This window comes from Pelobates fuscus, chromosome 2 (genome assembly GCF_036172605.1).
Source record: "Pelobates fuscus isolate aPelFus1 chromosome 2, aPelFus1.pri, whole genome shotgun sequence".
NCBI classification, from domain to species: Eukaryota; Metazoa; Chordata; class Amphibia; order Anura; family Pelobatidae; genus Pelobates; species Pelobates fuscus.
Window position 1 is genome coordinate 342,136,516 of NC_086318.1, and position 15,186 is coordinate 342,151,701.

Here is a 15,186-nt window from a genome sequence, read left to right on the forward strand (position 1 = left end):
AAGTTGTTCAGGTGACTATAGTGTCCCTTTAATTATTGTATTTTTGAGAATATATTTGTTATACCAAGTTACATTTCTCAAGGTATTGGTAACATTACTAAACCAATGAAACTTTATTAAATTAACTTGACAACGATTATAGGAAATCTTTATGTTTCCTATAGGTGAGAATATACCTGGGGGTTGAAGGAACACTGTAATTTACTTGGCACTAAGTTAATGAGAACAGATGTTTAAAAATATTCAAACAGACTCTTTCAATTGCTACCAAGAACAAATCATTGCATGAATTGCTATGTCCCCCGAGATCAAGAAAAATTATGTTTCATACAATTCTCTTGATTAAACGGACACTCCAAGCATCCAGACAACTTTCATTAAATTAATACATTTAAAAAACAAATGAAAAAAAAAACAAAACAAAACAAACAACACTTCTGCACGTAAACCTTTAAAGGTTTAGCTCAATGTAGGAAATAAGCTAGTCGACACAGCTAAAAAATCCCAGATGTTACCATGGAAAATAACATCAGCATGTGCACTGAAGCCAAAGCAAGCACGTGTGCCACTGGATATTAAAGATTAGGTAAAAATAAATTACTTTGTTTATTTGTTTATGTATTCCTGTCTACATACACTTTTTTTTTTTACATTCTTTTTATATTTTTATAGTTACATACATTTTACATAAAATGGGAGTCAAATATAGCTTGGAGAGCCCCTTTTTCTAATTGGCTAAATTGAACCAGTCAAGACTCATAATGCACATTTGGCATGTAATGGTGATTAGATGGATATTTGCTTGTCAAAGAATAGAGCCCTTTTGCGATAGCAAGAATTCAGATATCAGATGGTAAATGACCCTTTCAGCTTATAGAAATAGAAAACGTGGAGATACTGGGGATATTGTGGAGAGAGGCAATATAATCCACACAAAATTGTGTTTACACTGTTTTACCAAGTTGCAAGTATTTATTCTAGAAACAGACAGAACTTTCTGTTAAAAGGAATGAAAGCTGTATAAAATATACGACTAGTCAAGTAAAATCTTGTAAATTCTTATACAAGTTTTAAAAGAATTAAAAAAGTCCATGCATCTTGAAGTTTATGCTTGTTGACTGGCCATCCATTGACTGGCCATCCCTGGCATTCATTCCAGGGATTCTCTCTCTTCTGTGAACAAGTCGGCCAGATCTGCTACGGTCAACACAGATGCTTCAGACTGCTTCATTGATGTGCTTGTGTGACTAAAAAAAAGTATGATTAGTATTAAGAATTTTAAAAAATTGTACTCCTTTCTGCAAAGACTGAAACACTTAAACAACAAAGCGAACCCAAATGTGTTGCAAACGCGCATGCTACAATTCTGAAATAAAAGGTATTTTACTCAGATAATCACAATGGCTGCGCAGAGACTTTAAAGGGACACTATAGTCACCTGACCAACTTTAGCTTAATGGTGTATAGAACATGCCCCTGCAGCCTCATTGCTCAATCCTCTGCCATTTAGGAGTTAAATCCCTTTGTTTATGAACCCTAGTCACACTTCCCTGCATGTGACTTGCACAGCCTTCCATAAACACTTCCTGTAAAGAGAGCCCTATTTATGCTTTCTTTATTGCAAGTTCTGTTTAATTAAGATTTTATTATCCCCTGCTATGTTAATAGCTTGCTAGACCCTGCAAGAGCCTCCTGTATGTGATTAAAGTTCAATTTAGAGATTGAGATACAATTATTTAAGGTAAATTACATCTGTTTGAAAGTGAAACCAGTTTTTTTTTTCATGCAGGCTCTGTCAATCATAGCAAGGGGAGGTGTGGCTAGGGCTGCATAAACAGAAACAAAGTGATTTAACTCCTAAATGACAGTGAATTGAGCAGTGAAATTGCAGGGGAATGATCTATACACTAAAACTGCTTTATTTAGCTAAAGTAATTTAGGTGACTATAGTGTTCCTTTAACTTCTGAGAATTAGCCCTTCATAGACGTTATACGTCTTGGATCCACTATCAGATCAAGCAGTTACCTACCTATATTCAGGGCCGGATTAAGAGCCCAGTGGGCCTGGTGCTGACAATTATGATGGGCCTATTTACAGAATCTTATCGACCAAAAACACTAAAACGGTCATACCTCCCAAGCGTCATGTATCTGATGGAGATGGTGTTGGAGGGAAACTCATAGGATGCAGCTATAAGAAAACACATACTCTATGCTAATCTCTCTCTAATTTATGCTTTCATCTTTCAAGTAAATCCATACCCCCTAACAGCAGTGTCCAGTGAAGCAGGAAGTCAATGGGCGGGGTAAAAGGGTGGGCCACTGGTGCGAATCACGTCACCAGACCTGCCAAAAGGGGAGAACATGCCCAAAAAGGGGGCATGTCTGTCCAAAGAATTTGAAGGACAGCCTGGCATGAATGCATGTCAGGCTGCCCGCCAATCCTGCAGGCTGGCCAACTAAGGGCATACTATGCAGGCAGCATTCTGAGCTTGACATAAATGCGTCTAATGATGCGCTCACTCCATGCTTTCTAAGGACTGTCCCCTAGCACTCGCTGGTCCACTTGTCTCCTTATCTTCTAACTAGCAGGCAGAAGTTCCTGGTATACAGTCTGAGACAGAGAAAAGGTGTATGTAGTGAGTGTAGAAGTGTAGAGTGTAGAAGAAAGGAGACATACCACAGTGTTAGAGAGACCAACAGCATTACCTAAACTAATTTTATTGTCAGCCAGTCCACACAGGTTTTGTTCCCATACATCCCTCTTAAGCTTCCAAACTTAAAGGGACACTATAGTCACCAGAACAACTACAGCTTATTGTATTTGTTCTGGTAAGTAGAATCATTCCATTTAAGCCTTTTGCAGTAAACACTGTCTTTTCAGAGAAAATAACTCCACTGGCCACTCCTTAGATGGCTGCTAGAGGTGCTTCCTGGGGCAGTACTGCCTAGTGTGCAGCACTGCCATTCAGTGTTTCCACCCTCTGCATGCAGACACTGAACTTTCCTCATAGAGATGCATTGATTCAATTTATCTTTATGAGGAGATGCTGATTGGCCAGGGCTATGTTGGACTTCTGCTGGCTCTGCCCCTGATCTGCCTAGTTAACAGTCTCAGCCAATCCTATGGGCAAGTATTGTAATTTGCTCAGACCACCACTTCTGATGATGTCAGCAGACAGTCAGTTCAGAGGCAGAGCCAGCAGCTGCAGACTTGAATACAAGTTATATTTTACTATACGTAGGGAGGCAAGAAGGGGCCAGGGTGGTGGTTTTAACATAATAGGGTCAGAAATACATGATTGTGTTCCTGACCCTGCAGTGCTCCTTTAAGCAATAGTATGTGAAGAGTAGTTAGGGTTGCCACCTTTCTTGGGAAAAAATACCAGCCTTAATCATTTGTATACTCACAAGGAGTGACATCAGAGAAAATTCTGTAAAATCACCAACAAACTACTCACAGTTTGATTCTGCTGTATAGATGGATTGCTCCCAATGTCTCCCAGTGTCTCAGTCTCGCAAGTCACCCAGTGTCTCAGTGTCCCTATGTATCACAGTGTCAGTGTCCCCATGTCGCTCAGTCCCTAGTCTCCCAGTGTCTCAGTGTCCCCATTTCTCCCAGTGCCCCAATGTTTCAGTGTGTCCCCATGTCACTAGGATACTGGGGACACAGTGAGACCCGGGGACACAGAGACATGGGGACACTGAGAGACCCAGGAACACACAGACATGGGGACACTGGGAGACATTGGGACACTGAGACATTTAGGGAAACTGGGAGAAATGGGGACACTGAGACACTACAGACACTGAGACATGGGGACACTGAAACATTTGGGGACACTAAGACACTAGGGACACAGAGACATGGGAACACAGACACTGGGAGACTAGGGGACACTGGCTGGGAGACAGACACTTGGGGACACTGGGAGACATGGGGACAGTTGTGGACATAGACATGGGGACACTGGGACATATAGGGACACTGGGAGACATTGGGACACTAGACATACTGAGACACTAGGAACACAGACACTGGGAGACATGGGGACACTGCAACATTTGGGGACACTAAGACACTAGGGACACAGAGACATGTGAACACAGACACTAGGAGACTAGGGGACACTGGCTGGAAGACAGACACCTGGGGACACTGAGAGACACGGGGACACTGAAACATTTGAGAAACTAAGACATTAGGGACACAGAGACATGGGAACACAGACACTGGGAGACTAGGGGACACTGGGAGACTAGGGGACACTGGCTGGGAGACAGACACTTGGGGACACTGGGAGACATGGGGACAGTTGTGGACATAGTCATGGGGACACTGGGACATATAGGAACACATGGGGACACTAGGCACACTGAGAGACATTGGACACAGACACTGGGAGACTTGGGGAAACTGAGACACTAGGGACACTGGCTGGGGGACATGGGGACATTGGGAGAAATGGGGACATAGTGTCTCCGTGTCCCAATGTCTCAGTGTCTCCCTATGTCTCACAGCGTCCCCATGTGTCTCAGCATCCCCATGTGTCCCAGTGTCCCCTAGTGTCTCAGTGTCCCCATGTTTTCCAGTGTCCCCGTGTTTTCCAGTGTCCCCAAGTGTCTGTGTTCCCAGGTCTCCCAGTGTCTGTGTCCCCATATGTCCTAGTGTTTCAGTGTCCCCTAGTGTCTGAGTGTCCCCATATGTCCCTTAGTGTCCCCTAGTGTCTCAGTGTCCCCATGTGTCCCCTAGTGTCTCAGTGTCCCCATGTGTCCCCTAGTGTCTCAGTGTCCCCATGTGTCCCTACTATCTTTCCCCCATCCCTCACTTACTGTAGAGCTGTTGTCTGGACTCTGTGCTGTGTTGCTGCTCCCTCATGGATCAGTGAGTAGGAGAGAGAGGCAGGGATATGCTGTAACTTCCTATACCTGCCTCTCTCCACACACAGTGACCCCTACTGGCCGGTGCTGGTATTGCATTTGTATTGCTGGTATTACTGCAATACCGGCACGGCCAGGCAGCCTCAAATACCGGCTGTGCCAGTAAAATACCAGTCAGGTGGCAAACCTAAGAGTAGTGTGTAAAAAAAAAAATATATATTTTTTTTTAAATGGGCCTTTTCCATGGGCCTGGGCCTGGAGCTGCAGCTCCATCAGCCCCTATGTTAATCCGGCCCTGCCTATATTGAGCTCACTGGTAGGACTGTGCTTGCTAAAAATTAGGAAAAAGCATGTCTGCCTACATTTCCATGCCTTATAAAACTTTGACCTTTAATTATCCATGGAAAGTGCAACTCAATTCACGAACAACGGTTATCTATACAACACACTTTCGGGTACCCTGACACCACTATAACACTAGTCCACCCCCGTTCAGGCATCTTAGATCAGGGGCCAATTGAATATAGAGTGTTGATATTTAATGGCATTGTTTTGTTCACATGGTGGGTGTTCTTTCTAGATAGTATAATAGCAATAGCATGTACATTTTAGTCTGATAAACTCTGACACATTTGAAGGGGTGTTTTTTTTAACCTTTGTTAAGATGTGTGTCTAAAAGCTTCTTTGTCTCTATTATATATTAGATATTTTTAAAGTTCAAACAAAACAGCAAGGTATAAATGGAATGTATGCTGCTACCTAGTGACCAGAAATGCAATTTTTCTAATACATACATTATGATTTTAAATATCAATAGATAATGATAATTAAAAGCATGAACAAAATTACTATAAAATCTCAGTCAAAATAATATGGATACCTTCTATCAGCAGTTTTTAACATTCCATGCATCCTTTCCTCAATGGTTGCTTTTATAAAGAAGCGATGAACAATCGTAGCTCTTGAAATAAAAAAAAATAAAAAATAATTATGACACTCAGATCACTGTAAGACTAAAGGAAAAAAAAAAAAAACAAGCACTGCTGCTATACGGTTTATGGTAACAACCTACATTCATGGAGTAAATGCCATTTGTTATGCAAAATTACAGGTCAAAGTACAGCAACGATTAGCTAAATATATTTATTTATATTAACTATATTTTTCGTAAGTAGAAACTAGTTTTGGCACTAATTATATTTCCAGAAAAAATAAGAAAATAAACTCTTAAAGAATTTCAAGTGGCAGTCCAATTACTTGGGACACTGCTGTAGTGTTTCTCATGTGTCCTAAACTTGCAAAGTACTTTTTTTTTTTTTTTTTTAATATATTCTTTATTTTTGTCGTGCAAGAATTAACAACAGTGTCTGTGTAGCCACATAGCTATAACAGACGCGATCACATGTAACATATAAAAACAGTTTAGTGGCGTAATTAAACTCACGTTTTTGTTATAAAATGAATCATGCGAATAAACATTGAGCAGTGTACCTTTCGACATATCCGTCATTAAGAGCATTTAGGTATCTAGGTCTTATGTTGATCTGTGAACTTGTGGATTCTTTATTTGTTAAGTAAGGTGTTACAGGCTTCTCAATCACTGCTATAAAAGTGTGTTACGTGAGTTCCCAGTAGGACGCTGTGGCATAGTAATGCGCACATTGTTATATAGAAGTGACAAGCTTGTCTAAGCATTTGTGTTATCAGGGTAGTGTTAAGTTTGTGTTATGTAACCGTGGTTGGCTGCGCTAGCTTGGTTGCTTTTTACTATCATATTATTGTGTATTTATTGTGTGTTTTTGTCAACGTATCAATCAGTTTACATTTGTTTCCTATATAGGTCGACAGTAGTTATCTCAGAGATAATGCAGAGTTAAAACCTAGTGACACATCTTATGCCGGGATTGCCTAGACATATTCTTGGTCGCATACATGCCGTGGGCTGTGCAAAATGGTACTGTCATTATGCCTATCTATGAACCTCCCTGCGGGCCTAAGCTAGGTGTCCATCTGGCGCCTCGCCTCCGGTCGCCTCTGCCCGGCTCGCCTCTTGTGTGGATGGGGGGGCAGGGGAGGGTCACGGGTGGGTGTAGCGGTGGGGGGTGGGGGGGTTGAGGGGAGGGCTGGTGGTCCCCATCCCCACCTGCAGGCCCCGAGCGGCCAAGGTCAGACGCGCCACCGCCGCCCACTTTGTGTTTTATTCTCTCCGGTCGCCTTCCGGCCAGATAGAGGATCCAGGGGGTCCAGCACTGTTGATATTTTTCCATGTTGTTCCTTATGATGCTGTGAGCCTTTCCATCTCGTGTATCTCTTCGACTTTAGTCATCCACTGCTGGAGTGTGGGTGTCTGTTCTGATTTCCATCTGTTCGGGATCAGAGCCTTTGCCGCGGTGTTTTGTCAAGGATTTTTTATATTGCGAGAGAGGCGTCTGAGTGTGGTGGAGCAGCATCTGGAGAGGCTTAAATGGGGGCTCCGTGCCCTGTATCTCACGGATAGCTCCGTGGATCTTCCGCCAGTAGAGGGCTATCCTTTCGCACGACCACCATATGTGGAGGTCTGTTCCTGGTCTCTCCCCACATCTCCAGCATGTGTCTGGGACTTCGGGAGCCTTTCCGGGGTTCAGTACCAGCCGATGAGCAATTTGTAGTTTAGTTCTTGTAGCTTGGAGCACATGGAGCTCTGGTGCGTGAGAATATATATTTTGGTCCACTGGGCATCGGAGAGCTCTATTCCCGTCTCTCTCTCCCACCTTGCTGTGTGTTTCGCTGGTTCGAGTGGGACCTTCGATCGGAGCACAGAGTAAAGGACTGAGATCCCCCGGGGGATGTGCGTCCCGCTATCGCAATATTTCTCGAACTCCGTATGGGGTCTGTGAAAGAGATGTTTCCCTTGTTGGGCATTATAGTAGGTCTTGATTTGGATGTACCGAAATCTCTCTAGCCCTGTTGGGGTTTCGGTCTCCAGTAAGTCGGGTAGTTGTTTGAGCGTAACCATGTTGCACCATTGGTGTATGTGGGTTCGGCCTACTCCGCCAAAGGCTGCCACATCGAACACAGGAACGTTACGGGTAAGCTGATTGGGACCGTTTGAAATAGATACAGTAGGCGGGGGAGGAGATTCATTTTGACGGCGTTCATTCTGCCGAACCAGGAGACGCACAGGCTCGCCCAGCGTACCAAGTCTGTCTTAAGTTGTCGGGTGAGCGGGGCGAAATTATGGGTGTATAGGTACTTGAGGTCTGTCGGGAGCCAGATGCCGAGATACTTCAGTTTGGAGGTGCACCACGTGAAGACGTATTGCGTGTGTAGATGGGTGGCCTCCCCCGGGTCGGTCGCAATGAGCATGGCTTCTGATTTTTCGGTGTTAAGTTTTAGTTCGATATCGGTCCGTATTCCTGAAATGCTTTTAAGATGTTCGGTAGTGACAGGGGGTTGCTGATGAAGAATAATAAGTCGTCGGCATATGCCGCTATCTTGTGTGTGGTGCCTTTCAGGGTGAACCCAGAGATGCCCCCATTCCGTCTGACCGCCCCCAGGAATGGTTCCAGGGAGAGGGCAAACAGGAGGGGGGAGAGTGGGCACCCCTGCCTCGTCCCGTTTCGGATCTGGAACGTCGGTGGCAAAGTACTTTTTAGCATCAGAAGATTAAATGAAATAATAAACTACAAGTTACCACATACACAATGAAGATTACTACATACATATTGTTCATTGATATATTATTTTAACATTTTTACACTTGGGTAACATGGGAAATAAATACAAATGTATCACCTGAAACTCACTTAGTCTGGCCAATTCGGTGTACTCGACCAATAGCCTGAAGCTCGTGTGCTGGGTTCAAAATGGGCTCTACTAGCAGTACGTGAGTAGCTTCTATTATGTTGAGTCCATTTGAACCCGTGTGCAGAGGAAGGAGTAAAATGTTGATATTGGGATCATATTTAAATGCCGACATGTTCTCCTGAAACATATACGAGATTAGCTTTACAAATGAAATTATTTACTTGTATAATATACCATCCATATTATTTCAGCTTCACACAACAGCAATTTACCTCATGCATTAAAAAGCTGCTAGAAATTAGAGTAAAGTCGATCATCCGGTGTAACATATGCTGAAGTGTATCGCTGGGTAAATCGACCCATAGACCTTGACAGTCATATAAACTCTTTTGAGATACATTCAATTGCTCCTGGATGTACATTTGTTTGAAGTATTTGTGTTTAAGTGAAGGGGTGTGTTTCTATATTTTTCTTTTTTGAGTTTGAATGCAGGGGTGTGTTTGCATGTAATATTTGTGTTAGATTGCAGAAGTATGCATGTATGTTGTGCAGGTGTTTGACTGCTTAGATGTATGCACATACACTACCACATACATACATACTTACACAGATATTCATGCACATTAACACACAGATGCATATAAATACACCGACACATACATACATTCAAATCATTTAGACACAGACACATTTAGATACACACTGAAATATACACACATGCACCCTGACACACACAAACATTGGTACATGCCCACACCATGACACAGATACACACACTGACATAAAAACACACACACTGACGCACAAGTGCGTGCGCGCACACAGTCACAGAAGCACGACATGTATATATACACACACAGATGCACACCCTGAGACACACACACTCACACACAATTTTTTTCATATCTCCAGCCACCCTCCTGTTAGCTTACCTGTGCCAGGAGGGTGGCTTGGAGCCCTGCTGCTGTGGGAGTGAGGGGTCTGGAGCTCTTCATGCTCCCCTCACGCTGGGGATGCCTCCTCCCGCGCGGTCTCCCTGCAGGATGCTGGGAGGAAGTGACAGGATGTTGCTTCCTCCCAGCCGGCCGACATTACAGGAGCCCGGTCACGGTCTTAAAAGACCGCGGCATTCGACCGGGTCCCTGTTGAGCAGTAATGTTTCCCCAGCGCTATAATCATAGCACCGGGGGAAACATTCCGCAGCACCCCTGTGTGCATGTCGCAGCACCCCAGCACACAGTTTGGGAACCGCTGACACAAAAAAATGCATGCTAATATATAAAAGACTACACAAGGGTCTATACAAATGTTTGGAAACAACAAAATTACCAAAATTATAATTAAATGTACAAACTTAATCCTCAAATTCAACAGATATAGTGAAACTAATAAATGTTAGCTACAGCATTTTAGCCAGGTCCTGCGTGGAAATACTGTATATAATGTAACTGCACAATGGCTCCAATGGGCTCACTGACAATACAGAGCCCTTCATGCCCTTGCTAGCCCCACCAGCAATGGATGTGTCTGTGTGCCCCTCTCTCTGTGTGTAGCAGTGTTTGTATATTTCTTTGTGTGGCAATCTGTATGTGCGTGTGTGACAATGTATGTCTATTCGTGATTATCTCCTGCATGCAAACTCCAACATTACACACAAACACACACCTGTATTCACACACCAATAATACTAAATACACCACTGCATTCAAACTCCATGATTACACAAAATTCAGTTAAAAAAATACTACACCTGCATTCAAACACAAATACTACAGACAAATACACCCCTGCAAACATCAGTAATATACATACGTGTTCACCCACACAAAATAGAAAGCCACACTTATATTGACACACAGGCACTGCTCACAAATATTATCCTGCAAACGGTAGTTCCACAGCTTTTAGAGTATTGTGGGAGTTGTACAGCTATTGTGGATTTACCTTTTGGCCACCCCTACAACTTTTATTTTTTGTACGTTGCCCTTTTATACATGAGTTCCTCCACTGAGTCTGTTCATTCCAATTTGCTATAATGAGAGGGATTTAAACCCTTATGTCACGTCTCAAGTTACTTGCACCCAATCCTGAATACTTATGCATATCAAAACAACAGAGGGTTTTAGAACCACTGCAGATGCTATTAAAGTGCAAGCTCACTTATTAACAATTTATGCCAAGAGTACTAAGCCTCCTCTGCCTCTCTATAATGGAAAAAGTTGCTCCATTAGAATCAAAGGGAACACTATGGGGTGAGTTGGAGATAGGTCACATATATTAGGTTAAGAAGCAGGTGGTACAGGTAAGTCCATACTGCTCCACTAATACCATAACCTACACCTTAAGTCACTTATGCTTCTATCTGGTTTACAGGGGCTCAAAATGACCCACATGTATTATATATCACTTTGTCTGCTACTCATAAATGGAGATAGGGAGGACAGCTAAACATGAACATATTGATTTGTAGTGACCACTGGGCCTTTACAAAACAAGGCTTCTGGCAAACATTTGTTAACTTATCATCTGATGCATATGGTTGACCATCACACCGCAGTGTATAGCGTATTCCAAAGGCCATACATTCAACCTAATCCATATATATATAGTATAATAAATATTAAGGAAAGATACTGAATTTAGTATGAAAAAAAGTGCATAACCAAATTTATCTTCTACCTGAAACTTCTGGATCCCATTGATCTGTGAAAATACCAAACTGTTGTCTTGAAGAGCTTTTGCAATGATATCTAGCACATCTTGCCACTGGAACAGGAATAGAATATAATTTATGCATACAAAATGTAGTTATTAATTCTAGTTATAAATCATATGCAAAGAATTTTTACACTTTAACTGAAAAATAAAATAAAATACAGTTTGCATTAAATTGTTAAAGGGACACACTAAGCACCCCTGCAGTTTAACATCACAATTCTCTGCATGTTACCTACACAGTCTCCCTACACATCTCCTGTAAGGAAAGAAATTCATGTTTGAAATTCATCTACTGCACAGTCAGTTTTATTTAGAATTTCTTATCTCCTGCGCTGTTTAAGTCCTACTAGAGCCTGCAGGAGCCTCCTGTATATGATTAAAATTCAATTAACAGAGCAGAAGATAAACCCCCCCCCCCCCAAAAAAAAAACTTCTAAAGTGAACACTCTGTACAGATTGAAAATTTAACCATTCTATTATGCAAGCTGCATGAGTCACCGTGAGGGGAGGTGTGGCTAGAGCTTCATAAACAGGAACAAACTGGATTATACTGACAGAGAATTGAGCAGCGAGACTATAGGTGCATAATATACACACTAAAACAGCTTATTTATGCTAAAGTTGTTTTGGTGCTTAGAGTATAACTTTAAATAATGCCTACAAATACAATACTCTACAGAAGTATTAAGGGATGGGAAACAACATTCACATTTTAACACATAATCATTAACTTTCACAGCATATTGATTAACCCCTTAGTGACAAGACCGGTTTTCAATTTTCATACCGTTAAGGACCAGGGCTGTTTTTAAATTCCAGCTGTGTTTCTGTTTAGCTGTAATTTTACTCTTACTCATTTACTGTACCCACACATATTATATACAGTTTTTCTCGCAAATTAAATGGTCTTTCTAAAGATTCCATTATTTTCATCATATCATATATCAGGGGTAGGCAACCTTTTAGCAGCACTGTGCCGATATAGGATTGTGATGTCCCGTAGCGTGCCGGTCCTATTTTTTAAAATTGAGGTGTGTATGCTGCCGTATTCTGCTTGTGTTATTTTTACTGTAATTGCTTTGTATCGTTGTATTTGTGTGTATATGAGCTATTATATTGTATATGTTCATTAGTAGTTTATGGCATCGTGTATGATACATATGAATGTGGGCTGTGTATGAGGGCTGCTTGTGGACTTGTGTGTGGATGGATTTGTCACATTGTGTATTTGGTAGTGTGTGCATGTGTGGGGCTGTTTGGGGTATTGCATGGGAGAGGCTGCATGTGGGGTTGTGTGCATGTATGTGGATTGTTAGTGTTGTTGTGTTTGTGGGGATTGTGTGTTGTGTGTGTGTGTGTGGGCTGTTCATATTATTTGTATGAGGGGAGGGCTATTCTGCAGCTCCGTGTATATCTAGCAGTGTGGGTGGGTTCCCTGGGTTCCAGTGGGGACCAGGCTGGCCAGGTACAGGTCAAGGACAGGAGCTGCTATAGCTGTCGAGGGCTGCTCTACTACAGTGTGGATTCCCATTCACAAGTGCTGGGAGGAAGTGATCTCAGATGTGCTGCAATGCATAAATTGAGGATTGTCCTTCACCACCTTTTCGTATTAGCAGATATCTGAAGTTTTACTGGGACTCCTGATAGGCCAGAGTGCGTTTGGCTCTAGCAGCCTTGAGTGCCGTGCAAAGACACCTCGAGTGCCGTGCACGGCACTAGTGCCGTAGGTTGCCTACCCCTGTCATATATTTTTATATAGAAAAAAAGATAAAATATGATGAACATTTTAAAAAAAAAACACAACTTTTCTAACTTTGACCCCCAAAAAACACCAGTGCTAAATAGTTTCTAAATTTTGTCCCGAGTTTAGAAATACCCAATGTTAAGACGTTCTTAGCTTTTTTTTTTTTTGCAAGTTATAGGGCTATAAGTACAAGTAAGACATTGCTATATTTCAAAATATATATTTTAAAAATTTATCAATAGTGACATTGTAACACTGTTATCTGTCATAAATCTCTGAATCACACCTCACATATAGATCTTTTTTTAAAGTAGACAACCCAGGGTATGTCAAGTCTTTTTTAGTAGCCACTTAGTCACAAACACTGGCCAAAGTTAGCTTTTATATTTGTTTGGGTGTTAAAAATGCAAAAAACTATTATGAAACATTGCAAGTTGTATAATATTGGTTTATATGCGTAGTGATTCAAACCAATATTGTACAACTTGCAATGTTTCAATACAAATATTAAAAAAAAAAAAAAACACAAAAAAACCCCACAACAATTCTGAACGCTAACTTTGGCCAGTGTTTGTGACTACTAAAAAAGACTGGACCCTACCCCATTTGCAATACCTTGGGTTGTCTTCTTTGCAACTAGTATGCCATCATGGTGGTAATTCTCATTCCTGGGCTACCATATGCTCTGAAAGGCAACATAACCAATCTGGTAAATTTCAATGTGAAAAAAATGAAAATTAAGCCTTATATTTGACCCTGTAACTTACAAAACCACTATAAAACCTGTGCATGGGGGGGGGGGGGGGGTTACTGTTATACTCGGGAGACTTTGTGAACACAAATATTAGTGTTTTAAACAGTAAAAGGTATCACAACAATGATATCATCAGTGAAAGTGCTGTTTGTGTGTGAACAATGCAAGAAACGTCACTTTCACTGACAATATTATCGCTGTGATATGTTTTACTGTTTTGAAACACCAATATATGTCTTCAGCGAAGTCTCCAGAGTAAAACAGTACCCCCCCCATGTACAGATTGTAGGGTGTCATAGAAAGTTACAGGGTTAAATACAGTGCTAGCAAATTAAATTCTCTGGACTTTTGGCCTGGGTTGTCAGGCAGGTCCATCAAATTGCAATCAATAAAATTACTTGTGTAAAAATATAAAAAAAAAAAAAAAAGGGAGAACTTAAATATATATATACATATTTATATATTTGAAATCTATGTGTATATTTATGAAATTATTTATGTAATTATGTATATGAAAACACATGGCTACTTTCAGGGCCACCACCAGAAATTTTGGGGCCCCTAACTCAGCTCAGGGTCTGGGCCCCCTGGGGCCCGCCTCCAATCCCGCCCACAGGGTACGCCTCCAAATCCCGCCCACAGGAATACACACAGACACAAAAACACACACTGATACAAAAGGACACAGACACACACACACACACAAAAATACATACTAACAGACACACATACTGAAACAGAAATACACGCATATAGGCATACGTACTGACACACACATACTGAGACATACACACATATACAGACACACAGGCATACATAGTGACAGATAGACACATACTAACATACATACATACACACATGCATGAGGACTTACACACACATACACCGACATCACATACATACACACAGACATACATTAATTCATACTGGCATACATACATATAGACATACTGACATACTGACATACACACACAGACAGTCACAGACATTCTGACATACACACAGACATTCTGACATACACACAGACATTCTGACATACATACAGACATACTAACATACACACAGACATACGTACAGACATTCTGACATACACACAGACATACTGACATACGTACAGACATACTGACATACGTACAGACATACTGACATACGTACAGACATACTGACATACGTACAGACATACTGACATACGTACAGACATACTGACATACGTACAGACATACTGACATACGTACAGACATACTGACATACGTACAGACATTCTGACATACACACAGACTTACTGACATACATACAGACATTC

The 15,186-nt window shown here is 41.6% G+C and overlaps 1 protein-coding gene across 2 annotated transcripts in view; it reads right to left on the minus strand.

Moving 5' to 3' along the window:
• Window positions 1–1,127: 1,127 nt before the first annotated feature.
• SHPRH (SNF2 histone linker PHD RING helicase) overlaps window positions 1,128–15,186 on the minus strand; it is a 74,238-nt gene continuing 60,179 nt past the window's right edge. Inside the window, exons 27-30 of one of the 2 annotated variants that reach the window (XM_063443588.1) lie at window positions 11,347–11,433; window positions 8,667–8,845; window positions 5,762–5,842; window positions 1,128–1,247 (exon numbers count right to left, since the gene is read on the minus strand). In XM_063443588.1, the coding sequence (XP_063299658.1) occupies window positions 1,151–1,247; window positions 5,762–5,842; window positions 8,667–8,845; window positions 11,347–11,433 (444 nt within the window). In that variant the 3' untranslated portion in view covers window positions 1,128–1,150. Of the gene's footprint in view, window positions 1,248–5,761; window positions 5,843–8,655; window positions 8,846–11,346; window positions 11,434–15,186 lie in introns of those variants that run through there. The other variant, XM_063443589.1, reaches the window with a different exon arrangement.